The following is a 27,192-nucleotide window of genomic DNA, read 5'->3' as shown; positions in this document are numbered from 1 at the left end:
TGGGCTGCAGACCTGGCGGACCCTTTAACAGATGACGTATGGGAGTACTGCTGTAGGCAACTCACGGCACTGTCTCCGAACTATCGGCTGCGGCTCATCCACTTCAAATTTCTGCACAGATATTATCGCACGCCGACACTGTTACACCGCATGGGCATCCGCGCGGATGCCTCCTGCTGGAAATGTGGATGGGAAGATGCGTCCTTTCTCCACGTAGCATGGAGCTGCCCCAAACTGGACGCATACTGGTCGGAGGTCTTTACAGCCATTAATCAAATCATACATAGAAATGATACACCGACACCGCTCCTGGGATTGTTGGGCTATGTTAAGGATACTGAACCCTGCGACAGAAAACTGCATGCGCTACTCCTTCTCTATGCCAAGAGACAGATCGCACTGCATTGGGGCAGGAGGGCTCTTCCCTCGTTCGCGGGGTGGATTAGGGATGTGACATATGGCCATGCTCAACTGACGCACTATTGGGAGACAATGCCCACCGCTTCCAGACCTACTGATATCTGGGACCCGTTCATACAATGGGCTAGAGAGCGGGCGGGCTCAGACACCTCGGGGGGGTCACCTGATGCGGGTGTTTCGGATGATATGGGCTGAATGTGTTCATTATGAGGTTGAGTGATTGCTGCTCAGAGAACCTGCGCTGGTGCGGACCTGCCCTGCACTGACACACGCTCCGAACCTGCTGCCCCACTGATCCTGCATATGACACTGGCCCTGCCCCCGCTGACCCTACTTCGGCCTCAGAACTCGGTAGATAGCCCCACTCAGCATCCTCCCCCTCCCCCCCCATCCCCCTTCCCCCACCCCCTCCGCCTACACGTAACAGTGTGGAGGTCTCCGCACCCCCACTCTAAACATGGCTTGCCTTGTGCTCATGGTGATCCAGCACAGGTCCGCGCAGCCCCATGGATGGATGGTATGTTGGGTAGTTGTCTTTATGTACTGGCACCGAAGTTTGCTGTTTTCGTTTTCTGTTTGTTAGTGGGATACGTTGGGAGAAAACAGTGCTGTTAGACGTATTCTTTCCACCTGCCGCAGCAGCAGGTTGCTGACCGCTGCTCGTTCCGAGGCGGCTTAGTTGCTTTCTAATTCATCTGCGTGTCTACATCACTGGGAGAAAAGTAAGACCACTTAAGCGCTGAAGTTGCACTGCTCACATTCATGTTTTTACTGTATTGTGTATATCTCTGGAAGTGCTAAACCCGGCCAGGTCCTGGACCCCGGCCTATTTTACTGACTCTTGTGCCTTGTACACCTGATAGCGGCCTGCCTCCGGGTTGTTGGCGTGACGCAGTGTAAATCTTCTGTCTCTTTATTGCAGAATAAATGTCTTACACAAAAAAAAAAAAAAAAAAAAAAAAGTAGCTATGAAATGTACCCAATGCTCTCACTACAGAATCATCTTTGTCTGTTATTGCATTACTATGGCTTTCCTGCAAACGAGTTTTTTATCGATAGACCCGCCTCCTAAGATGAAAGATTTTAAAATGTAATGTTTATAACTCCTTCACCTGGGTACCTACTTCTTTTCCTATGACCACCACAGTCGACATGAATTGGAAATAGGCCAGCAAGATGTCTTGGATATGTTAAAGGGAGGACTGTGGAAAATTAGTACGGTCTGGTAAACATTATCTGCGCCATCTTGCCTTTTTCCCCTGATGCCACACTTTTTGTCGTGCGCACCCGCCATTTTAGGTGCCTCGATCAGAACAAACCCTTTTGCATGCCACTGGCCCCCAGCATAGCCCTCCTCCCTCACAAAGCCCGCACTCTGACAACCCCCGCTCGCACATGCCTTGGGTCATAAACCCCTCTTCAGCGCAGCTCTGCCTCAGAACCCCATCCTGTCCCCGGCGCGACACCTCCCTTCCTTCCTTTCATGGTCCCAGGCCCTTTTTGATACAAATCCCCTTTTCCTGTGTGCCCGTTTGTCTTCCTCGTTCCCAGGCTGACACCTAGCTCTGCCGATACTGTTTATTGCCCCTCCCCGTACAGTAGAAAGCTTCCCTCATCAAAGGACCCCCGAGTTGATCAAAGCCCCCACCCTATGAGATCCGATCAAAATCCCCACATTCCATGAATCGGCGGAATGTCCAGCTGCGCGGTAATCATCACCTGTTGTGATCGGGGTGGGGACTTCAACTGTAAATATGTGTGGGAACGGGCCTGAAGGGGAGAGTCGGAGGATATCCCTCCGTACATCAAAGCATTGCCAAGAATGTGTTGTATGTAATAAAGCAATAAACCTGTGTATAAGAGGCCAGGCCTCAGAGATGCGGTTAGAGCACCTCATGACGATACCTGCTGTCTGAACTGATGTGTTCTCCTCCGGAGAGAATAAACCTTGTTTCCTGCCTTCCCGTCTCCAGCGCCTGCCTCTTCATTGATTAATATTTTCATGGGTTAAAGAGGCGATACCGCCGGGCAAATATCGATTGTCCATTGACCTTAGATTTAACACACCGGCCATACCATTACCCCCCACACTTGTGCTCTGCTGTAAGGTAATCTGCATTTAGGCAGAGAAAAAGGTTGCTCACGCATAAAGGTTGGGCACTGGCATAGGTCTTGGGCTAGAATGGGGTCATGAGGCTGCTAGTCCAGCTATATAGTCTGCTGCTGACCACGAAAATGCCAGCACACCCCGAGGGTGAGGAGAGTGGCACTGCTAAGGATGGTCTTTGCGCTCACAGCAGTCTCCTTCCTCGATTGAATTATACATACTGCTGTATTCCTGTATCTGGCGCTCTGTAAACCAAGCCTTCAATTGTTAAAATTACAGTGATACACCCAACATATTCCCGCCTGCATTAAAGCAATAATAATTCATTTGAGAAGCGCAGCGCATTCGGACCTCACGGAGAATGAAGAGTTTTATTATCGAACTAATAGGCCTCTTTTTTTTCAATTACATGCCACTTTTTAGTTTCTTCTTCTAACAAACCCAACTTATTAACTCCGACTTTCCAGGCTCAGAAGGGAAGTGCTCCCTACAGTTTCATCTCCATTTTTTTCCGGTGATGAGATAAGTGCTCACGGCAGAGGTTCTGGGGATTTCATTTTCGAACCCATTTCAAGAAACAAGCCACGCACGGGTGACTGGAAACTGCTGCTGGAACCCCCAAAAATACAAACAGCAGAGGCACAAAGGAAGGAAGCTGCAGGTCAGAGCCAGCCCTAATAGACACATCAAATATTGCCTTAAATATTACACAACTAATTTCTGTTGTTAGGAAGTCGCAGCTATGGCAACCGCTGCTGCTCATGTTAATTTATGCTACTCGATTTCTGAGGCACAAAAAAGGTTCTTAAGCAGGCGCGCAACACCCATTGGGCCCCCCCTCTCCCCCCCGTCGTGTTTGTCAGCCCGGGCTGACAGAGCTTTGCAGACTGGCGAGCATCAAATTACTGCCGCACTTACAGTACTTAACAGGTCTTTAAAAGACCATTACTTGTAAATGCGGCTTTTGTTGTGTGTTCACCACTTCTTACAGGCACTATGTCCGTGGTTTGCAGAATTAGCCCTCCCGAAATATTTTCCCGCCCCCCCCCGAAATTTGCCTCTAGTTGCCCGCCTGCTCTTAAGAAATGTGCTTTGGAATATGTCATGACACATTTATCATTTGATGTGTTGAAAGCGGCGTGCGCTCCTTTCTCCCAAACATGCCTTTTTATATTCAGGGCGAAGTCACATTAAATACAAACAACCCTTGCGACCCATATTGCTTCGAAAACGAGATAATTCAGACCCCCCAGGATATAGCAGCTTTTGCAAAAATGCAGCGATTTCTACTAAAGTGCCGATTTCGCGGGCACTTTAGTAAAAATCGCGGCATTTTAACAAAAGTGCCGATTTCGCGGCAAACCGCGAAATCGCGAAATCGCGAAATCCTGGAGGGTCTGATTGTTCTGCCTGAACCAAATATCTTTTTCTGCCAATGTCCAAAGTCACATGATTGTGAATGGCTCTCCTGTGGTGCTTTGTGTATTCCCTTCAGACATAGCCACAAAAAGGACTTGGGTGTAGAGCAGGGTGTTGCTTCCCTGAGCAGGATTTTCAGAGGGTTGGGGAGAGCACTCAATATTCATGTACGTTAAAGGGACTGCCTCAGGGCTTGCCCAGTCCTTTCCTTACTTCTAAGGGATGCCTGCCCTGCCACTGGCACTGGCAATGCAGCTCACACCTATGCCTGTCTGTCTTTTGATGAACCTAGCCAGTTCTGTGCCAAACCCAGGAAAGGAGGAAGATTAGAAAAATGGGGCATCCACCACCCACAGGTTGCCACTAGGGATAAATTGGCTCTCTCAGAATCTGAACTCAGAATACTGCCAGACCAGTGGAAAATTCAGGAGAAGGACTGCTCTATTGCCAGAAGTACTGCCCTGCAGCTTGAAGGAATGCCTTGATATCTGAAGAAGGAAGATTGGACATGCCACTGGCACTTTCTGTTTTTTGGCGCTATTGTCAATATTTCAAAAAAATTCTATGTCCCGAGTTTTACTGATTGAATTTTGGTCATTCTGGTATAAATTATCAAAATGTATTCTACTTTTCTAAATTGGTTTGAAATTGTTCTTGTGTTTTTGTTTTCACTTTATTACTGTTTATGTGCTGTATAAATACTTTACACAATGCCCCTAAATTAGGCTTGACAGATTTCCTCAACCAATAACATTCACTTTTTGAACATTGCTATTGGTGCATTTGACAATCTAGGCCACGCGCCCCTGATTTTCATTGTTTGTCCACATCTTCTTGTTTGCTCATTAGGTGCTTCTGTGACTGGGTGTCACTCTTCTTATTCATTATTTGGGGAAGAAATTTAATTTGTCAAACATAGCAATAACACAGTAGTACCCAATACCAATTATACATAATATAAGTGCCCTTGAAGCCATTCCAATACCCAGTTGGTATCTCCTTAGGTTAAAAGTCCTGACAAAAATTATTTAGTTTGCTTGGTCTCATTCATTTGTTTCTCGGGGTATACAGTTCGATCTTCCATATTTGTGGGTCTGGATAGACAGAATCTTTCTAATACCAGGCTGCTAATAATTGTACAACTAAAATTAACACAGATACACACGTTAAGTTAACATAAGGAGTAAATTCCACCATTGTCATATGGGAAGTGGTTTAGTAGTAGTGATAAATAGGGACTTACGACTTGTTATAAGGCCACAAACACAATAAAAGGTTCAGTCAAGGTCTCAATAAATTATTCCCTTGCTCAGCCCCTGGTAGCTGGCACTGAGCATTAGCAAATTGTAGAACCCCTCATAGTTACTTACCTGGTTACCATTAATACAGGAGTGAACCCCAGTATTTAGAGGGGACCCTTCGCATGTCAAGGGCCCTTTCAAATGAAGGCAGCCATTCATCACTGCTGTCCCCCTCAACATATATGGGAACTATTCCCTTGGGAAGCCTGGGAGCCAACTCACCATCCCCACACATCTCATTAGCTTCCTCTTTGTTGGGGCCACAATTTCTTCCCTCTTCCTCCTATGCCCATCTCTCTATAGCTAGGTCCAACTTCTTCCACACTATTGCTATTAAAGTGAGTTAAGCCTCCAGCTCTCTAAAGGACACCCTTGTGGAAGAGTCTACCCTTCTCCCATTAGCTGAGTGTCTGTACCCACTGCTAGAAGCAAAAGACAAGTTGTCATCATCCTCCACATTGAGGTTGTCAGAGGGGCAATATTCCCCCTACCCTTCATTTCCTGGAGATATCTCTGCCCAGGCCTTAGGTGACATAACCATCTCTGCCTTTCTAATCCTATTAGCAGCAGGTAGCCCACTAGATCAACACTGAACCATATGCTCAGCCACTGTGATTGTGTTCAGGCTAGCCAGATCTAGCTCCATGTGTCCCTAGTTTTGGGTCACAAAAACTTTACAAATCAGAAATAGAATACATTTAGAAAAATCTAAAAGATGGATTACAAATTAGTTCAGTCCAAATTTCAAAAATTCAAAAATCAAAAGTTTTGTTTTAAACCAATTTAGAGGATTTTTAAAGTTCTTAACTTAATTTTCTCCATGGTGTAAATTAAATGCAAGTACTTATCCTCACCACTGAACACCAAATGTTGGAAAGTGGTTTATTGGTAGTGATAAGTAGGGACTTACCACTAGTAATAAGCCACAAATACAATAAAAGGTTAATTCAAGGTCGCAATAAATTATTCCTTTGCTCAACCTTTGGTAGTTGGCAATGAGCAGCCAGGCGTATCTTAGGAGACAGGTGTGTAAAGCATTTAAAAACAATAATACATTCAATAAATAAGACACAACACATAATATAAATCCGACACCAATTTATAAAAATAGGTCATATTTGTATGAACAAATAGACACCAAAATGACAGAAATCCAATGTAGGGACCCAAATATATGAATTTTTAAAGGACAAAACACTTTCTTAGTGTTTAAAAACCTGTAGCGCCAACTTGGGACATGTGGTCGTGCTTGACGGGGACATCAAAGTTTGAGGCCAACCTTGATGAAGCCCTGGTCAGATTCACTAAGCAGGAAGCCTAGGTCAACATTTTATCTTCACATTTAGTCATTTTGCTGGAGCCTGTTGTCTGGACGTTGAGCGAGGATCCTCTTCAGGCTGGATTCGCGTCGACATTGTCAGCTTGGTTATCTGCGTGGCCTCAGTGAAATTCTAGAAGTCTGGAACTCCGGAGCTTTCAGCAAGATGAACCTGAAATCCAGGCTGGGTCACGGTGAGAGCTCAATATATTAACTCTCAGCGTTGAGTATGTCACCTATGGAGCTTTTTATCACAAAGTTCCCAAAACTTCACCAAACTGCTCGATTATCTTCCAGAAGGTCTCCTTGAGGTTTCAAAGTGTTCACACCAAAAATACAGGGGTCGAGAATCTCTGAGATGGTCCTTGGGATGTTGGGTCTACAATTCATACAATGCGTCTGGCTAAATAATTCAAAGTCGACTGGACGCAATCCAGGTGGGGACCTCTTGGGGAAAATGACGGGGGTGTGCTCTGTTAACCTGCAGCTTGCTGGGAGTCCACTCCTTAATCCTCGTAAAGCAATGCAAAGTCCTTAGGGCTGTAGTTCCAGAATGCACAGCAGGCACAGTCCTTCAGATTGCAGACATTTGGGGTGCAGATCAGGTTTCCAGCAGGGCAGTCCTTCTTCTCCTTTGAGTTCAGGCAGCAGATCTGAGTTGCGTGTCAACTGCAATATTTATTCGGTGTTCCTGGGCACCAAGCAAATGAAACCTGTGACCAATTACTCAAACGGGTGGCATATTCTTGCCCCAGAATGCACTCTTCTTCCAAAGTCCAAGATAGAGAAAAATTCCCCTGAAGGGTTAGATGAGGTTAAGCCATCCCACTGGTGTGGCTAAGGTTCTCTAACACTCCCCTTGCAGCCCTTCCCCTAATCTAATTACAAGGGCTCCTGTGTGGCTCAGGGTATAGCCTGTGCTGTCCCAAAGTGGTATTCTCTCTATGAAAATCAGATTGGCCACCCTACCCTCATCCTGCCTACTGCGTCTACAGTTTCAGTTCTCCTCCCATTGAAAATCCTTGGAGGGCACTGCAAACAGGTCCTGGTTTCTCACGTCATATGGATATGATCAGCTGCTAGCACTTGACATCATGGACAGCTAGTTTGTATTCTAGATTGATTTTATAAATGTTGGCAGGGTTAATATAGGAACCAAGCACATTGTGGATGTGTTGTAAAATTTGATTAACAATAGATGTGACTGCTAGCCCTGTCTTCAGTGATTCATTAAAGTTGGCACTTGTGATATTTGTGCATGACCATTTGGGCTACTTTCTGCCCATTGCTCTATTCAATCTTCTTGTTGTGTCATAAATTCCTGATAGCACATTGTGAGAGGAGAAGTAATGGGTTGCATTAACATTAGGGGTGGGCGGAATTGGCAGAATCTGTAATAAACTTGTCTGACTAGTAAGTCCCATGTGACAGAAATTAGATGCCCTGGGATGCTAGTGAAGTTTAGAATTATTATTCTTAAATATAACATTTCACTAATTAAATGCTGCATTGAAATCACAGCATTAAAGTCTTCAAATCATAAACAGGGCTACCAATAACAACATCCTTTACCCCTTTAAACTCAGCCTTCCCACTACATGATAGGAAATGAAAACACAAGAACTTTGATTCCATAAATGTGTTTACACAATCTTTATTGAAAAGTCAGTGTTATGGAATGCTAATATAAAGCAATGCAAAACAGGTACAAATACTCAGTTAAATAAGCAAAGGAAAAAACACCTCTTTTCACCTTTCTGTACTTCCTTACGTACATCGTCTCAAACATTACGCTCAAAGGTTTCCTCAACATCTGTATAAAGAGCAGCAGGATTGGCTGTACTGCCAATAAATGCCACCTGCGCATAGCGCTGATATCGCATCACCACTCCCCCAGACCGTTAATGATGCGGATGCATGCATAAAGAGTCAGGACATTGAGCCAACACAATGATACCACGCAGGTTTGTGTTGAGGAAATATTGCTGCAGGTGTATTAAAAGTAGGAAAGGCAAGGGGTTAATTTATGGGCTGCCAGGTGTTGCTGGTGTTAGCACTGCTATAGAGGCTTCGTTGACAGAGGTAAGGCCTTCTTAGTAATGACACGGAGCCACTTGCTTAAGTATACTGATAGCCACCGCGTACAGGCGTCTACTGATGTCATGTGTGCGCAGATCATGTTTATTAAACTTAAATCACGTGACCGGGTCCATACCACATGGCCCAGTCACGGCAGGGGAGGACCAACAAACATCCCTGTCGGGATAAGCACTTGGAAGCGCCCTAACTGTAGCGGCTGTTACGTCACAGCTGCGACATAACATTCCTCCCAAAAACAGAAAACAATCAATTCAAGGACAGTACCTTCTATACAATTCACCCACACCCCACTAGGGGCATACAATCTGAATATTCAATAAAAGACAACAAAGGAACAGTCTTAAATGAAGTATTCTCTCAGCCTCTTGTTTGGCTCGGGGTTGCGTCAAAGCGGGTACTGGGAGCTTCCCCTTCCACTGGATTCAATGTTCCCCTCCTCACGCGATGTTCAGGGTGAGGACTCTCCAGAACTCACCAGGATGTCGTCCTGCTCCACCACTCAGGAGTCAGTGTTCATGGGCAAGCTAGGATCCGTTTGTGGCATTGGTGATGGTGCAATGTCAACTGCCTCCTCAGCTATGGGGAACAACTGAGTGTCAACAGGTGATGACCTTCCCCTCACTGCCCCTGAGTTTACCATGGGATTCCCCGTGAAATGACACTTCTTAAAGTGGGAACTGTTTCGGGTTACCACTTCTCCGCCTCTATGAACCATCACCCTGGTACCTCGTACTCTGACGACAGTCCAGGGATGCCTTTCATATGGGAAATTGAATTTTCCTTTGTTCATGCGGTTCTTGAGCAGCACCTTATCCTCTCGTTGCAGATCCACCAGTCAAGCTCCTCGATTCTGACTGACACGCTCATGTGTTTTACGCCTCTGCTGATCTCTTCTGCAGTCATCAGGGTTCTCCGGGCACCACCGGGGATGATGTTGTATGGAATCTGTGACTACCTGACCCATCAACAAGTGTCCTGGGGCCAGGCCTGTGGTGGTGTGGGGAGTCTGTCAATAGTTCCTCAGGATTGTGAACAGAACCAATTCCATGGATTGGTGGCATTGGTGTGCTATGCGGATGACCTTATTTAATGTCCGCATAAAACGTTCCATCTCCCCGTTTGCTTGCAGCCAGTGGGGAATGATTCGCCGGTGCTTGATACCTAAGGACTTAGATATGTGGCCAACTCTTGACTCTGAAAAGGAGGCCCATTGTCCGTTTTGAGTTCCTGGAATATGCCATGCGTCGCTACTACGTTTTCTATTTTAGGGATTATTTCTGCGGCACTGAGGGTGTTCACAATCTCAATCTCGGGATATTTGGAGTAGTTGTTGATGGCTACAAAGGTGTGGTTCCCGTCCGGCAGGCTTCCAAAATCAAGACTTACTCTCATTCATGGACGATGGGGTCTTCGCTTGGTGATCACGGGCACAGGTTTGGGGTTTCCTTCAGTCACCTGGCACCACTGGCATTCTTGAACGGCAGCCTCTACTAGTTCGACCATCAAAGGGAACCATACTTTGGTGCGCAGTAGCAATTTAGTTTTCACCATCCCTTGATGACCACTATGGGCGAGTTGAATGACCCTGGCAGTTAACGAGGAGGGAACTACCAGTTGATGCATTTGCACGAGACATCCTGTGGTGTCTTCCGTCAATTCATCACGGACATGATACAGACTTTTCAGTATCCTTCGAGCTTCCTCCGTAAGTATCTTCCACTCTTCTCGAGCTTTGTGCCAGTTGCCATGTTCCATTACTTTTTTGATTCTTTGGAGACACTCAGCTCCGTCAGTCTTACTCTTCAGGTCATCCATCGAGAGAGGTAGAGGGCAGGACCTTTCAGTAATGCACCGTACATTCTCTTCGGTGTCTTCAGCATCTTCCTCTCCCTGGGCTGTATTATTCCGGGGGTGTCTCGAGAGATAGTCTGTTGGATTGCGGCTCCCTGGGTGGTATTTGATGTGACAATTGTAGTTCTGCAGTTGCAGCATCGACTTCTCTATCCTTGGTGGAGGTTTTGACGAAGTACCAGAGAATAGAGGCAGAAGGGACTTGTGGTCGGTAGCCACAACAAAAGGTTTTCCGTAAACGTAGAGATGAAAATGGCGACACCCCCAGTGGATTGCAATAGCCTCTTTCTCAATTTGAGGGTACCGCTGTTTGGTGTCAGTGAGCGACCGGCTTGCGAAGGCCACCGGGGCTCAGTCTTCCTCAGCCGTGCAGCGTTGCATAAGCACAGCGCCGAGTCCCTTCAGTCCTGCATCAACAGCAACCAGCGTAAGCTTCTGTAGTTCAAAAAAAGCCAGTGTGGTAGCAGTGGACAAAGGATCCTTAATGTCCTGGAACGACTTGGCTTGTGGTTCTCCCCACACCCATGTAACGGAGTCTTTTGTGAGATCCCTCAGGGGTTGAGTGAGGGTCGTGAGATCCTTGATGAAGCGCCCGCAGTAATTCACCATGCCAAGGAAACTGCAGACTTCAGTGACATTGATTGGGGCTGGTGCATTTTTAATGTCCTTGACCTTGTCTGGATCAGGGTTGACACCATCAGCCGAGAATGTGTATCCAAAGAATTGTATCTTGTTCCTGGGAAATTTACATTTATCCCTGTGGAGAGTAAGTCCGGCATCTTTGATTCACTGGAGGACTGGGATAGACTTAACGTTTACCATAATGTCATCACTAACGTTAATAACTCCAGGAATGCCCATAATTATTTTGTGGATCACGTCTTGGAACACCTCTGCGGCACTAGATATTTCGATGCTCAAACGAGTGTACCGGTGAAGTCCGACATGCGTGGAGAATGTCGTTATATTTCTGGTTTCTTGGTTGAGGACCAGTTGGTGGTAACGTGACCGCAGGTCAAGTTTAGAGAACCAGCACGCCCCCGCCATTTCTCCGAATAAATCGTCAATAGTCGGGGTGATGTGTCTCTCCCTTTTGATGGCTGCATTTAGCAATCTCATGTCGACGCATATCCTGACTGCTCCCAGTTGTTTCGGCTTCCGGGCGATGACAATCGGGGACACCCAAGGCGTGGGACCGGACACCTTCTCTATTATACCTGCCTGCTCCAGTTTGAGTAACTCTTGTTCCACCAACGGGCGTAGATGGAAAGCCACTCGTCGGTGTCGCAGGGCCACAGGTTGCACAGTGTGGTTGATGTGAAGATGTATTTCTTTTCCACAATACCTTCCAATGCCTTCGAAGACTGATGCAAACTCCTGAAGTATGTGCTGCATTGATTCTTGGTGGATCCCAAACTCAAAAGACACAATCCCTAGATCTCTAGCAGATTGACTTCCTAGGAGCATACCTTGCCCATCCTTGGTGACATAAAAAATAGTGGTGATTGACTTGCTGTCGTGCGTCACTGTGGTCTTGAACTTCCCCTTCATTTCCAATGGCTTGTCCTGTCCATAAGCGAATACAGTGATTCTGGTGGGCTGTAAAGCTGGTGCAGGTCGCATGGAGTTGTACAGATCGGTGGCCATTATGTTGGCCTCGTGCCAGTCCAAGTTGAGGAGAGAATCCCCCTCTAAGCCCTGGTTTTCTTCCAAGCTGAGGACTCTGAAACAGGAGTGCAAAGCGGCCGAGAGAGCCTGGCATGCCCGAGGCTACTGTCTTGCCGATAGGAACACTCTTAGAGCAAGACAGAGGCTCTACTATACAGCCATCGGAGAAGCCAAGGGTCATTATTATGCCACCCGTATTGAGCGGGCCAAAAACAACTCTAAAGAGATCTTCTCCATTGTTCAAAGTTTTCTGGCCCATTGTGCGCAGTCAGCGATCACTCCTATTTCTGACTCCTGGTGTAATTCCTGGCGACTTTCTTCAAGGATAAAATAGCTAGCATCCAAGCTTCGCTTTCCATCTTTCCAGGGCTGCATGATACGGGTTCATTTCCATCTATCAGTAGGGTAGAGCCTCTCTTTACCTTTTCGGACTTTGGCCTACTGGATTCGGCCAGCTCTCTCAAAATCCTGAAAGCTCTTAAGTCCGGCTCTCCCAACGATCCCTGTGCTGCTAGACTATTGTCGGACCTGGCTGACACCGTTTATCCAGAGGTGAACTTCTTGATCAATAAGTCACTCTGCACAGCATCCGTGCCTAGAGCTTGGAAACATGCCCTGATCCTTCTGCTGCTTAAGAAGCCGACTTTGGACTCTTCAGTGCTTGAGAACTATCGCCCTATTTTGTTACTGCCTAGTTTGGCGAAAGTGTGCGAGAAGGCCTGGCGCACAGACCCAACACCGGACAACATGACTGCCCTCAAGCTCGCCACCCGAAAACACCACCAGCTGATCCGCGCCACCAAGAAAACTGCATTCAAGGAACGACTGGACAACAACGCACACAACAGCAAGGAACTCTTCAACATCGTGAAAGAGCTCTCCAACCCCAACGCCGGAAACAACGACATCACCCCTTCGCAAGACCTCTGCAACTCCCTCGCCTCCTACTTCCACAACAAGATCGCGGACATACACAACAGCTTCAGCACTCAACCAACGCATGCCACGACCGAACCACCGCCCCCACCACCACCCTCCGCGCCTGGACCCCGATCAGCACCGAAGACACCATCCGCACGATGAACTCCATCCACTCCGGATCTCCGACAGACCCCTGCCCTCACCACGTCTTCAACAAGGCCAACGCTGTCATCGCACCCCACCTGCGGGACATCATCAACACCTCCTTCGACATCGCCACCTTCCCGGAGAGCTGGAAGCACGCCGAACTCAGCGCTCTACTCAAGAAACCATCAGCAGACCCTACCGACCTCAAGAATTACCGCCCCATCTCGCTGCTCCCGTTTCCGGCCAAAGTCATCGAGAAGACCGTCAACAAGCAACTGGCCGCCTTCCTCGAGACGAACGGCTCCCTCGACCTCTCGCAGTCTGGCTTCCGGGCCAACCACAGCACCGAGACCGCCCTGATCGCAGCCACAGACGACATCCGAGCCCTGCTCGACAACGGAGAAACAGCGGCCCTCATCCTCCTGGACCTCTCTGCGGCCTTCGACACTGTCTGCCACCGCACCCTAGTACAGCACCTCAGCAACGTCGGAATCCAAGAGAAGGCACTGGAGTGGATCACCTCCTTCCTCACCGGAAGGACACAGAGAGTCCGCCTCCCCCCGTTCAGGTCGGAGGCCACCGAAGTCATCTGCGGCGTTCCTCAAGGCTCCTCGCTCAGCCCAACTCTCTTCAACGTCTACATGAGCCCCCTCGCAGCCATCGCACGCCAGCACAACCTGAACATCATCTCCTACGCCGACGACACCCAGCTGATCCTCTCCCTCACTAACGACCCCGCCACCGCCAGAGCCAACCTGCACGAAGGGATGACAGAAGTAGCCAAATGGATGTCGAACAGCCGCCTGAAACTGAACTCAGACAAGACGGAAGTCCTCATCCTGGGATCCTCACCCTCCGCCTGGGACGACTCCTGGTGGCCCCCCGCCCTGGGCAGCGCACCCAAACCAACTGACCACGCACGCAACCTGGGCTTCATCCTGGACTCCTCCCTCTCCATGACCAGACAAGTCAACGCCGACTCCTCGTCGTGCTTCCACATCCTGCGAATGCTACGCAAGATCTTCCGATGGATCCCCACCGAGACCAGGAAGACGGTCACCCAGGCCCTCGTCACCAGCCGTCTGGACTACGGCAACTCCCTCTACGCCGGAACCACCGCCAAACTCCAGAAGAGACTCCAGCGGATCCAGAACACCTCAGCACGACTCATCCTGGACATCCCCCGCCGCAGCCACATCTCCGGACACCTGAGAGACCTGCACTGGCTCCCGGTCAACAAGAGAATCACCTTCCGGCTCCTCACCCACGCACACAAAGCCTTACACAACCAAGGACCAGGATACCTCAACAGCCGCCTCAACTTCTACGCTCCCACGCGCCAGCTTCGATCGACCAGCCACGCCCTCGCCGCCGTCCCCCGCATCCGAAGAGCCACCACAGGAGGAAGGTCCTTCTCCTACCTGGCCGCCAAGACTTGGAACTCCCTTCCGACCCACCTCCGCCTGACCCAGGACCACCTCGCCTTCAGGAAGCAGCTCAAGACCTGGCTATTCGAGCAGTAGCGAAACCCCCCCCCCCCCAGCGCCTTGAGACCCTCCGGGTGAGTAGTGCGCTATACAAATGCTCTGATTGATTGATTGATTGATTGAAGGCCATCACCTTTCAACTTACCAAGTTTATTGAGGAGTCTAAGGGGCTTCATCTGGCCTAGTCGGGCTTCCGTGCTGCTCACAGCATGGAATCGGCCTTGCTGGAGGTTGCAGAGGCAATCGGGGAGTGTCCTCCAAGGATGCGCAGCGGACGTGCGCAATAGGCGCGCCGGCGGGGCGCCGAAGGCGCGCCAAAGGCCAGCCAGTCTGCGCCCGTCCGCGACGGGCCGGGACCAGGGGCCACAACCCCTGTCCAACCGACTAGCGATACACCGAGAGGGACAAGGAGCAACATTACTTATTCCAGTAGCGAGCTCAGGAATATTAACAGCATAAGGGTAAGAAACTCTGCACTATGTGCACGAATGGGACCCCTAAATACCATGGGCCCTTTCTGCTGCCAAAACTGCAGATGGGAGAGTAATCCCTGGTACGGTCCCACCCCAATTAACACCCCTGACCTTGCTCTCAAATGTATTTACCTCAATGCTAGATCTCTACCCAAACACGCGACGGAAATATGGGATATCCTGAGTGAATTCAAGCCCGATTTGGCCTTCATTACCGAGACCTGGCTTGGTAACCATAGTACCCCTGATATTGCAATGGCCCTTCTGATTGAATACAAAATACTCAATTTAAACAGAGTAAACAAAAAGGGAGGAGGGGTAGCTCTTCTGTTCAAAGACTCCCTTACTTTTAGACAAGAAGTTATCACACAGGCCAACAGCCATGAAGCAATGGCATTCTCGGTGTCCATAAATACCAACATTCTACTTGGTGGAGTGATCATTTACAACCCTCCAGGTAGCACGTTAGACTTTAGTGCCCAACTCCTTGCACAAATTATGCCGGTCTGTCTCAAGAACAAAAATATCCTGCTTCTAGGGGACTTCAACATTCACTACGACAATAGCAACAACCCCCTAACCAAACAGCTAGTGGAGGATATGGAAATCCTACAGTTGACCCAGAGAATTGATCAGCCAACACACATGGCAGGACATACATTAGACCTGTTGTTCTCTAACATAGGAGACATCGTCATTAATGAGATAAAACCAATGACATGGACAGATCACTTTATGATTGTGTTCTCCATCAACCTACTTGTTAAAAACATCAGACTACCAGCTTTGGCAGCAGTAAAAACCAGGAGCTGGAAAAATTTCTCAGTAGAAAAATTCCAGCAACACTTCATAAATACAAACACAATTACAACCAATATCAACAACGAATTAGATCAACTTCAGAACAACATTATGAATGCACTGGAACAATATTCAACGCTACGCTTCAAACACAAACCTAGATGCACCATATCAGAGAAGTGGTATGGGCTAGAAAAAGTTATTAAAAAGAAAATGCACGTCATACGAACATAAATGGAGACTCACAAAAACCCAAGAAGTCAGAGTCACATATAAAAAGAACTCCCACTCTACAATAAAGCTATTAGGAAAGCAAAGAAAGAATACTTCTCACGTAGAATAACAGAAAACAAAAACTCATCGAAAGAACTTTTCAAAATAGTCAAAGAATTGTGCAGCCCCACAAGTCTCTCATCAAATCTCACTCCGTCGCAAGAAGGTTGCAACAAAATAAATGACTTCTTCTGCGAGAAAATAGACAAAATTTACACCTCATTCTCCAACATCGAACTAGAACTTACAGAGCACCATGCGCCATCTATATCCTAGGTCAGTTGTTCTAGTTTCGGCCCCTTCTCAGAAGTGGAGGTGGGCAAAGTCATGTTAGAAGTCAAGTCAGGCTCCCATTGGACCCATGTCCACACCTTATCTTCTCGCAATTAACCCCAATAATTTGCCCGGCAGTAACACAAGTACTCACTACTCTCTAAATTCTGCAGAATTCCCAACAATTTGGAAAAACGTCATTGTCACTCCACTAATAAAAAAAGCAGGTTCAGACATTAATCACCCTGCCAATTATCGACCTATATCTCAACTACCCTACTTATCAAAAGTTTTAGAAAAACTGGTCAACAGGCAGCTATCCAATTTCCTGGAAACAAACGATCTACTGGATGTCTCCCAAACAGGGTTCAGGGCCAATAACAGCACAGAGACAACACTCCTGGCCGGGATGGATAACATCAGAACACAGGTAGACGCGGGGAAAACGGTCGCCCTGATACTATTGGACCTCTCGGCGGCATTCGACACCGTACCACATAGCCGGTTACTGGGCACCCTTGCAGCAAAAGGCATCCGGGAAAAAGCATTGGGATGGCTGCAATCATTTCTGTTAGACAGAACTCAATCAGTACGCATGGGTGACTTCTCATCCTCTCCCCGGAACATCAAGTATGGGGTCCCACAGGGGGCCCCATTAAGCCCAACGTTGTTTAATGTGTTTGTCTCCTCGTTGGCAGAGATAGGAAGAAAGTGGGGTGTCGATATCTGTTGTTATGCAGACGACACCCAGCTTATGATTACCTTGGATGAGAAAGATGACCCAAAGGATAGGTTATTAAACTGCCTCACCGAACTATCCAACTGGATGTATAGCCATTGTCTGAAGCTAAACGCAGATAAATCTGAAATACTGCTGTTCGGTAGACATACACAGCTATGGGATAGCAGCTGGTGGCCCACAACCCTGGGTACCCCTCCCAGCCCGACAGTGACAGCAAGGAATTTAGGAGTGACACTGGACAACACCCTGTCCATGAAAACCCATGTATCAACAAGCTGCGGCAAAGGCTTTGCATTATTGAAAATGCTCAGAAGAGTCTTCCCTTGGATTCCTATTGAGTGCAGGAAGATCCTGGTCTAGTCATTACTGATGAGCAGGCTGGACTATGGAAACTCCCTATTTGTAGGTATGGCAGACTATCTTTTTGCCAAACTACAGGTCGTACAGAATGCTGCGGCAAAAGCAATCTGCAATAAAAGGAAATACGACCCAGCCAAGAGCTGCATGAGAGAGCTCCATTGGCTGCCAATGAGACAAAGAACCACTTTTAAAATGCTGTGCATAACGCATAGAGCACTGTATAACACGGGCCCACATATTCTAAAAAACAAAATCAAATTTTATGTGCCATCTAGGAATCTCCAGTCTCAAACAACAGCGAGAGCAAGAACTACCCGAGTAGAGAGAGCTAGGATGGGTGGACGGGCCTTCTCCCACCTAGCCGCAATCAAATGGAACGAGTTGCCCATGAACCTCAGGCTGACGGATTGTCACCTATCTTTTAGGAAGCAACTGAAAACCTTTCTCTTCCCCAAACCAGATTAAGACAAACCACTCTGTATTAGCCTACCGCCCACCACAGACATTATAGCGCTGTGATATCCTACTCAGGATGATTGTTTGCGCTTTATAAGCAACATTAACATTAACATCTGGATGCCGGCGGGAGGGCAGCGTTGGTCATGCTGGATCTTTCGGCGGCATTCGACACGGTTCCCCACGCCATGCTCCTCAACCGCCTCTCTGCTATTGGCATTTTTGGCAAGGCTTGGCATTGGATCAGCTCCTTCCTTGAGGGCTGACAGCAGCAGGTTTGGCTTCCCCCGAGTGCCTCTTCACCTCTGCCGGTGTCAACGGGGGTACCACAGGGTTCTTCACTTAGCCCCCTCCTTTTTAACATCTATGTGACTCCGCTCGTGTATCTGGCGGAATCACTGGGGGCTAAGGTGATGGCTTATGCCGATGACACCCAGCTCCTGTTTACCTGGCCCAAGGAAGAGGACTCAGTCGGGTTGGCCCAAAATTGCCTTTCCTCTGTCTTTCACTGGCTATCCAATGACCAGTTGAAATGCAATGAAGGGAAGTCTGAGGGGCTTTTGTTCGGCTCCTTTCCTTCAGATTTCAGAGAGAGGCTCTGGCCTTCGGGTTTTCTCGACCCTCTGGTAGATCGGGCGCTGTGAAAAAGCTTGGCGTCTGGTTTGACCAAAATCTGCACTTTGTGACGCACGTGAAGAGGTTCGCCGGTACTTGCTTCGGCATACTGAAGAGCTTGAGGAAGTTTCTTCCCTTCCTGCCGAGTGCCTCCAGAGAAACCGTGGTCCGTGCATTGATTCGTTCCCGTCTGACTACGCCAATGCTCTCCTGGTGAGCTGCTCGGTCCCTGGTCAATAAATTGCAGGTTGTGCAGAACTCGGCGGTCAGACTCCTCATGGGGCTTTCTCCTAGAGATAGTGTATGTACACACTTGCGTGCCCTGCATTGGCTGCCAGTTGAGTCACGCCTGAAATTTAAAATGCTAACCATTACTCATCGGGCCCTGTATGACACCGGCCCTTTATACCTACAAAGGAGATTTGCCTTTTATGTGCCAGGTAGAGTGCTTCGGTCTTCTGCCCAATGGCTGATGCAGATTCCGAAGTTCAAGCGCCAGCGACTTGGTGTAAACTCCTTTGTGCGCCGGGCCGGTTTGGCCTGGAATCTGTTGCCTTTTGCCCTGAGGACCAACCAAGACCCAGTGCTTTTTAAAAAGAAACTCAAGACCTTGCTGTTTTAATTTGATACACGGTCATTCTTTCTTTCAGGAGCTAGCGCCGGGACACTTTGAGTAGCTGCGCGCTTTATAAGCTCAATATAACATAACATGATATAACATTGATGGTGGCCCCAGTGTCCACGACAGCCGTGATGTCTTGTGCGCCTACCTGGATCTGGCACTGCAGGAGGCGCCTGTTTCTGTTCGATGCGGCTCCAATCATATGTACCTTGTGTACTGCCTTTTCGTCTTCTTCGTCGTCATCCATGTCACTTGATTCACCGTCGCCCTCGGGTATCGCATTGACTGCTTGCTTGGGTTTTCGGTACTGTTTGGAGCGGCACACATTTTCGAAGTGATTGAAGCGTCTGCAGCCGGTGCATTTCCTGCCCTTATCGGGACAGTCAGCTGCTTTATGAGGTGGGCCACCACATTTCTCGCAGTCACGTTGATGAGTCCTTTGCGGGCCACCAGCAGAGGGCTTCTTGGTGCGACGGTCCGTTGATTTCAGCGCAACTGCATTCACTGGTTCTGCTTTGACTGGCGACTGCAGTGCCGCCTCCATGTGTGCTGCCCTGGCTTTGGACAGCTCTTTCGTTTACCCCAGAGTTAGAATATCATTTAGCAGCTTGCCTGATTTCTCCAGAATCCGCTCGCGAAGCTTTGCCAAAGCGGACATTCATGAATAATTTGCCCTCGAATCTCTTCCATTTCTTCTCTGAATCCACATGTTGATGCCAGTAGCATGAGTCGGGCATGGAATATGTCGAGAGATTCGTCCGGGAGTTGACCAGCTTGTCGAATAATGAAACTCATAGTACTGGTTGGCCATTGGTTCAAAATAGTCTGTGAGCTCATTGATGAGGGTATTGTGAGTCTTGGACATCGCTTCCACGAGGGTCTTAGTGATGCGATGAATGTCTTTTCCTCCTAAATGAAGCAACATCGCCCTTTTCTGATCTTTGTGGACTTTCGTGGCTTCCAAAAAAATAATGAGGCGTTCCACCCACTCCTTCCAGTGTGACGCCTGGGCAGATGAAGATCCCTCCACCACAAATGGCTCAATAGGGGGAATAGTAGACATTAGGAGTCTCTGCAATGTAGCTCCCAGCCAGCACACTAATTGCAGTGCTTGTCTTGCTACCACCGAGACCAGTAGTGCGCCAGAGACGTTGCTGCCAGTCCACTTGCCCCAGCTTATAGAAGAGCACTTGTCCTCGTATGGGATGTAGGATGTTCATGACCCCTGCAGACTCCCAGAGCTATGGGTGGAGTGGTGAAGTGGACAGACACTCACCTCCAGGACAGGAAGGTATCAGCCGCCAAAGCACAGTGTTGCCAGACACTGCAGGACCCCCATGAGCAGCAGCGCAAGCTTTCAGGCCTCTATAGACACTACCTGTCTAACGCGTATGCGCGCTATCTGCGTATCCTTCAGACACGGAATGCCGCATCGGCATCAGCTGAGAGGAGCAGGCCCAGAGGGGAACAGGCCCGAGCAGTAGTAGCGCGCGTCGGACAGCGCATCTAACCTGAGGGTAGAGGCCTGGCGGGTACCAGCAGCGGGAGCACAGATGTCCGCGTGAGTGCAGAGATGCAGGGCACGAGCACCGCGGGACCAAACTCGTCCGCACGCAGCCACTCAAGCACAGGAAACACAGCGGGAGCACGCCTGCCCTTGTCACCAGTGATATGTTGCTGGTGTCAGCACTGCTATCGGGGCTTCGCTGACAGAGGTAATGCCTTCTTAATAATGACACGGAGCCACTTGCTCAAGTATACTGACGGCCACCGCGTACAGGCGTCTACTGACGTCATGTGCGCGGTGACCGTGTTTATTAAACTTAAATCACGTGACCAGGTCCATACCACATGGCCCGGTAACGGCAGGGGAGCACCAACAAATATCTCTGTCGGGATAGGCACTTGGAAGTGCCCTAACTGTTGCGGCTGTTAAGTTACAGCCACGACATAACACCATGATAGGTCCGATGCTGGCTACCCATCTGACCAGCCAAATAGCACCAGTACTATCCCCCTGATGCTATACCTTTTTTAAGGTTACCCCTGCATACAGTTCTCATAGTCCAGGATTGCAAAACTGACAATCTTTATGTCCCCATTGCCCCTGACCACCATTCCCGGAAGTGATGTTATCAGTCATGCCAGACCCTCAAGTTTCCCTGCACTACTGAAATCCCTCCCCCACTGCACTAGAAGGTGAGGTGAGGTGAGGGGTGTGTGATGTTTAGCAGGGGAATGCGACAGTAAACCCCTGCCTTCCTAAAGGTTCACACAGCATGGGCAGCCACAAATACATGAATGTTTGACTGTATCAAAGTATATTTGTTTATATGTCGATATTTGTGACAATGTCTGCTGTTTATGTCTTCATGTGCATGAACTGTCGGTCCGTTCTGGTGCTAGTTTATGTATGAAATGCATTGGGGGAGGAAGGGTACCCCCCAGCATTAAAGAATGGTTATGGGATGTCACATTCAGGCATACACAATTGACCACGCTCTGGGAACTGATGCCATCAGCGTCAAGACCTAAAGATATATGGGAACCTTTTCCTTCTTGGGCTCGAGAGAAACAAGGGGAGAGGGTGGTGGAACAGGAGAAAGCAGGAATTGCTCGAGCTGAAGATGTAGAGCCTGAGGGAATTAGTAGTCAGGGAGATTGGGATTAATACATGTGGAGGAGGTGGAAATACAGAAATATACCTGTTGTGGGAGATTGGATTTGACGGGTGTGATGGGACTACCTTCAAGATGTTGTTATTTCTGTAGTTCAGGGTGCCATATTGTTTCAGATTCTGGGTTCTGGCTAGACGGCAGATTACATATTTACAGTGAAAAGGGGCAAAGGCATACACATATTGTTTCAATTGTTATAATGGTCGTACCCGACTGTACAATAATGACAGTACTGATTGGCAACTGGCATGTTGTTTGTATTGTTTCTGATTTGTTTAAAAATCAATAAACACAATCAAAAATAAAATAAAAACGTATGTCTCCTGCAGTATCGAAAGAGCAGCAAAATGGAGAATGTTCTCAACCCAGCATTTCAGCTGTTTTTCAAAGCATTTCAATTTTCACAATGAGTGGATTCTGCCTCATGCTGAGATTTTGTGATATGTATCCCTCCTAAAGCCTTTCTATTTATATCAATATGTATGCTCTATCCAAAACACTGTGGCATGAGGGAAAAGATGTTTTGTTTTATGTGATGGTTACATGCTAAAGCAAATTGCTGGCAGCACAAATCACATTGCTGTAAAATGTTAGCACAGCACTCTTGGTACATTCTGAAAAAATATTTTAGCTTAATGGCCACGGCCAGAAAATCCACAATATGATGCTTTACTGGTACATCACTAGAATGGAAGAAAAATCTTGTATTAACCACATGCCTTATTTGCTTACTGTTTTAGGGTGGTGAGCACTGTTACTATCACGGGACAGTCAGGGGAATGAAACGCTCAAAAGTGGCCCTGTCAACTTGCAATGGACTCCAGTAAGTATTAAAAAAAATGTCAAGCATACACTTGGTTGCTACTCATAAATTGTGAATATGTGAGGTTCACACAGTGCTGGATAGAGGTGGCTATCATTCGACTGATGAATGTGTAAGGCCTGATCTCTTTTGTGAGGGCTTGTAATCCCTTAAAGATGAGTGCTACTTGCCCTGCGGTCAGAAATATTCAATTTATTCTAAACATCGGGGCTCGTACACTTTTTACTCTTACAATGATTTTATTTTACAGCGAAAACTACTTATGGACAACATTTCTCGCCCATTGTTCTTCCAGCCTACCCCTTAAATTCTGCCCCCTTACACTGAATTTGACGCCGTTTGTCTGACGCTTCGACTCTTAGCCGTCTTTATCAACACCGTCCTTTCCCCATTGCTGCACTTTGACTCGCAGCCAGCTACCCCGTTTTCAGGCCTGACCTAAAGACAACTTGAGCTGTCTTGCCAGCCTCATATTTTCCACAAAAAAACATACAACAATGCAAACACATATAGGGTCACCCCATCAACATTCTTGAGCTATTGGTTCATAGAAAATTCACTCAAATTACACTCCTCCCACCCCATCAGAAGGTGCAGATCTACAGGTCAGGTCATTCCAGTCATTGGATGTTTTCACTTTGAGTGACTGCATTTTTCCCTTTCACATGTACACCTATAGAAATTATTAGCCACTTGCATATCCAATAGTCCCTATGTATAGTAGGGTAACATTGACTATTTTCACAACTCTCACGACATTTATGTAAATTGTCAATTACAATGCTCATACCTCACTATAAACCAGTTTTGATATATTTATTTATCCTGAAAATGAACACTAGTCATTAGAATATCTAGAGTATATACATATTTTAAGATTGTAGCTAGCCCCAACAAGTTTGTGATTGACATTCCAACCAATAAAGAGAGTCCTCCAGTAAATACATCACCCCTATTGGAGTGTTATACCATCACTGTCCGTATGCAAAAAACACTCCTCTCAACTCAAAGTCAAAATTACACCCACCAAAACAATAGCTGCAGAAAATAAGCTATCTTAATGTACTTGTACTTATCAGTAAATAAAGGTTTCTATAACTAATAAAGTGTGATAAAAAACTTTTTTTTAATCATTCATTCATTTGGTCTTTATTTCGATCAATATAGATCAAAAACGTGTACAGCAATTTGACACATTTAAAAACAGGAAACAATATAAAAATGTAAAACAGTGCGATTAATCTAATGAAATAAATTGAAATACAGAGGATTTTTTAGAGTCATCAAATACAGTACATTATCCTACAATTAACTAGATGTAGCGTTTACGAATATGCCACATGGCTGTTAAAAATGTTGCGACTGCAAAGACGATTGGAGGGGATAAATCAGTCTTTAGTATTCTATACGCTGGAGTATAGTCCCTGAAGCCTAGGTTTTTAAGAAGTGGGACAAGCCAATATTTCCTGGGTCTATGATAAGCTGTGCAAAAAAATATCATGTGCTGGTCAGTTTCACTTGGATAAGAGCATGCTGGGCACTGTGTTGAAAAATGTGGTTTGGCCCAGCGGTCCGTAAATGCCCCGAGAGGCAGAGATCTATGTCGCCATTGCATAAATAGTTTCCTGGTGAGGACAGGACTAATGCTATCAAAAACAGGCTCTAGATGGTATGAGTCTTTGATTTTAATAAACAAATTAGTTAAAGATCCCTCGTGTATACTCTCAATTGAGACAGCTAGTTTGTGCTCATAAAACGCCCTGGAAAGACGTTTGCGAGGGAACCTGCAGCATGCATTACCTGGATCTGACCTCAGTTCCCGACTTCCCAGTGTCTCACAAGTTTGTCTGATATATCTCAGCCATGGGATTTGTCCAGCGTTAGGCAGGCGTAAGATCTCTTCAAGCTCAGACCTATAATTGGATAGTTCTGGCTGGGTCCAGATTCTACGCCACAAAGTTAAAGGTTTGAGTCCCAGTTCTTCTGTAATAGGTCTGAGACCTAGGTCTAATCTCAGCGGAAGCAGTGGAGTGCTAGATGGTAGGGCTGCCAACTGCCTAATGAAGTTGTTCTCGCTGATCTGCAAATTCTGGGCTGGTATATGACCCCATAATTCTCCACCGTAGGTGACTGCCCCTCTTGCCTGCATATTATAAATTTGGAGGAGAGGGCCAAAAGGCTTGCAGGTCGACCCACTTGCCATCCTGCAGATACCACCCGTTAGCTGTGCCAATTTCATGTTTGCCTTGACTCGGTGTGAGTCCCACGTCATGTTTTGGTTAATTGTAACCCCCAAGTATTCAAATGTAAAGAGCCTCTCGAGTCTTAGGGGCCCTATGGTAGGATTCAGACGGGTTGAGGGTGGTGGGTTGAGGGTCATGTATTTGGTTTTAAGGGCATTGATCTCTAGCCCGCGCTCGGCACAAAAGGTCGAAAACCCATCTACCCGTTGAATGCCCATTGGGGACTTGGATAGCAGCAAGGTGTCATCCGCAAACATAAGAGCGGGCACCCGGTTGCCATTGAGCTTAGGGACATCAGTGTCACTGAGCCTATTCAGGTGATCGATTACCCCGTTGGCAAAGAGGCAGAACAGAGTCGGCGCGAGCACACAGCCCTGTCTTACCCCCCTGTCAACGGGAAAACCTCCCGAGAGTGCCCCCCCTCTGCCGCACCTGACCCTAGCAAAGTTCCCCTGATGTAACCTTATCAAAATTGACAAGATGTCAACCGGGATACCTAGGTCTGCTAGAACGGACCACAATTTGTCTCTAGGGACTAGATCAAAGGCTGCTCACAGGTCCACGAAAACCGTGTACAAGCTGCCACCCTCGATTCTCGCAGTCTTCCAGAATAGGAGGTTCAGACGGAAGATCTGGTCCGTGGGTGAAACCCCCCTTCTGAAACCGGCCTGTAGGGGACTTAGGATGGCGAAATCCTCGATCCAGTTTTGGAGGCGATCGAGTATCAGTCTACCGAATAGCTTCTGAGAAACATCGATGAGACTGATAGGTCTGTAGTTGGCTGGGAGCAGAGGCGACCCCTTCTTGTAAATTGGGACAATCTCTGCGCCCAACCAAGTACCTGGTACCTCCATGCCCCTCAGGATTGCGTTGAACATCAACGTTATATATGGGACCCAAACATCGGGTTCCCGCCTGAATAGGTCGCCCGGTAGACCATCAAGGCCAGGTGCTTTGCCTGATGCCAGCCCAGCAATCGCTGCTCTTACCTCCAAGTCTGTGAAGGGATCTCCTGCACTAAAATCGCTAGAGGAAAGGGTTGGGGTGGATACGGCCCCATCGACTGCCCTATACAGGGATTGGAAGTGGTCTTGCCAAGCCTTGGAGGCAATATTGGGTTCTATTGCCGAGGCTAGCTCCTCGGAGCCTGTATTCACAATACGCCAGAATTTGCGGGAATCCCTAGCAGCCAAAGAAATGGTGAGGTTTTCCCATTTGTCCTGCTCCCACTCTCTCTTGGCGTGGGCAATCAGACACTTGTAAGCCTTTCTCAGAGCCCTGATCTTATCTCTCTCCAAACCTTCCTTGATCGCAATTAGCAAGTCAGATTTTGCCTTACGGCATGCAGCGTTATACCAGGAGCGGCGTTTGTGTCGGCCGCTGCCACTTTTTACAGTCGAGAAGAGGACTTCGGGCACAGACTTGATTAGATCTTCGTGTAACAGCCACAGCTTTGTATTTGCGCCCTGAGTGCTGGTTTGTTCAGCAATTGCACGAGCCTTTTCAAGTATGGGGAAAACCCGGGCGTATAACTCTCCTATCTTTTCTGAGCTAGAGGCCAATTTCTCCCACCTTATTCTGCGTCTGTTGCTAGTTAACACGAGCCCTTGCGCAGAGGACTTTGCCTCTGCCCCCCTAACCTCTAGATCAGGGTGGAGATACTCTAGATTCAATGCATCATGGTCGCTATCTTTCCTGGCGATCACCCGTAAGTCAATAATATGCGACCACAGCGCAAGTGGAACCAGGATATAGTCAAGTCTTGACTCCCTACCAACCTTATTATATGTGCATTTAGGGGGGATATCAGATTTTGTCCGACCATTACAGGCCCGCAGACCATATTTCAGAGTCAAGGATGTAATTTGGACGGCCAGTGGAGTCCATGCTCTAGGGGCGGGCGCTGCCGATTGAGGTACTAACCATAGAGCATCCTCCTCCTGTGACAGTCCATCTAATAGACCAGGGAGCGGTTCAAAATGACAGTTCAAATCCCCTCCTATCAGAAAGGGAATACCCTCCGGGATTTCACTTAGGGCTGTCGAAAGCTCCTCAATAGTGTGAGACTCTTGTGACGTGCCCACCGGCCTGGAG

At 47.7% G+C, this 27,192-nt stretch overlaps 1 protein-coding gene across 1 annotated transcript in view; it reads left to right on the top strand.

The window, feature by feature from the left end:
- Nucleotides 1-27,192, top strand: part of ADAM23 (ADAM metallopeptidase domain 23) — a 748,300-nt gene that overhangs the window by 374,597 nt on the left and 346,511 nt on the right. The window contains exon 5 of the mRNA XM_078680301.1: nucleotides 22,773-22,855. Within this exon, the coding sequence (XP_078536427.1) occupies nucleotides 22,773-22,855 (83 nt within the window). The remainder of the gene's footprint in view (nucleotides 1-22,772; nucleotides 22,856-27,192) is intronic.

The sequence above is a fragment of the Lissotriton helveticus genome, chromosome 3_1, assembly GCF_964261635.1.
Source record: "Lissotriton helveticus chromosome 3_1, aLisHel1.1, whole genome shotgun sequence".
Taxonomy (NCBI): domain Eukaryota; kingdom Metazoa; phylum Chordata; class Amphibia; order Caudata; family Salamandridae; genus Lissotriton; species Lissotriton helveticus.
Note: the sequence above shows the minus strand (reverse complement) of the source record. Positions and strands in the feature narration are given on the sequence as shown.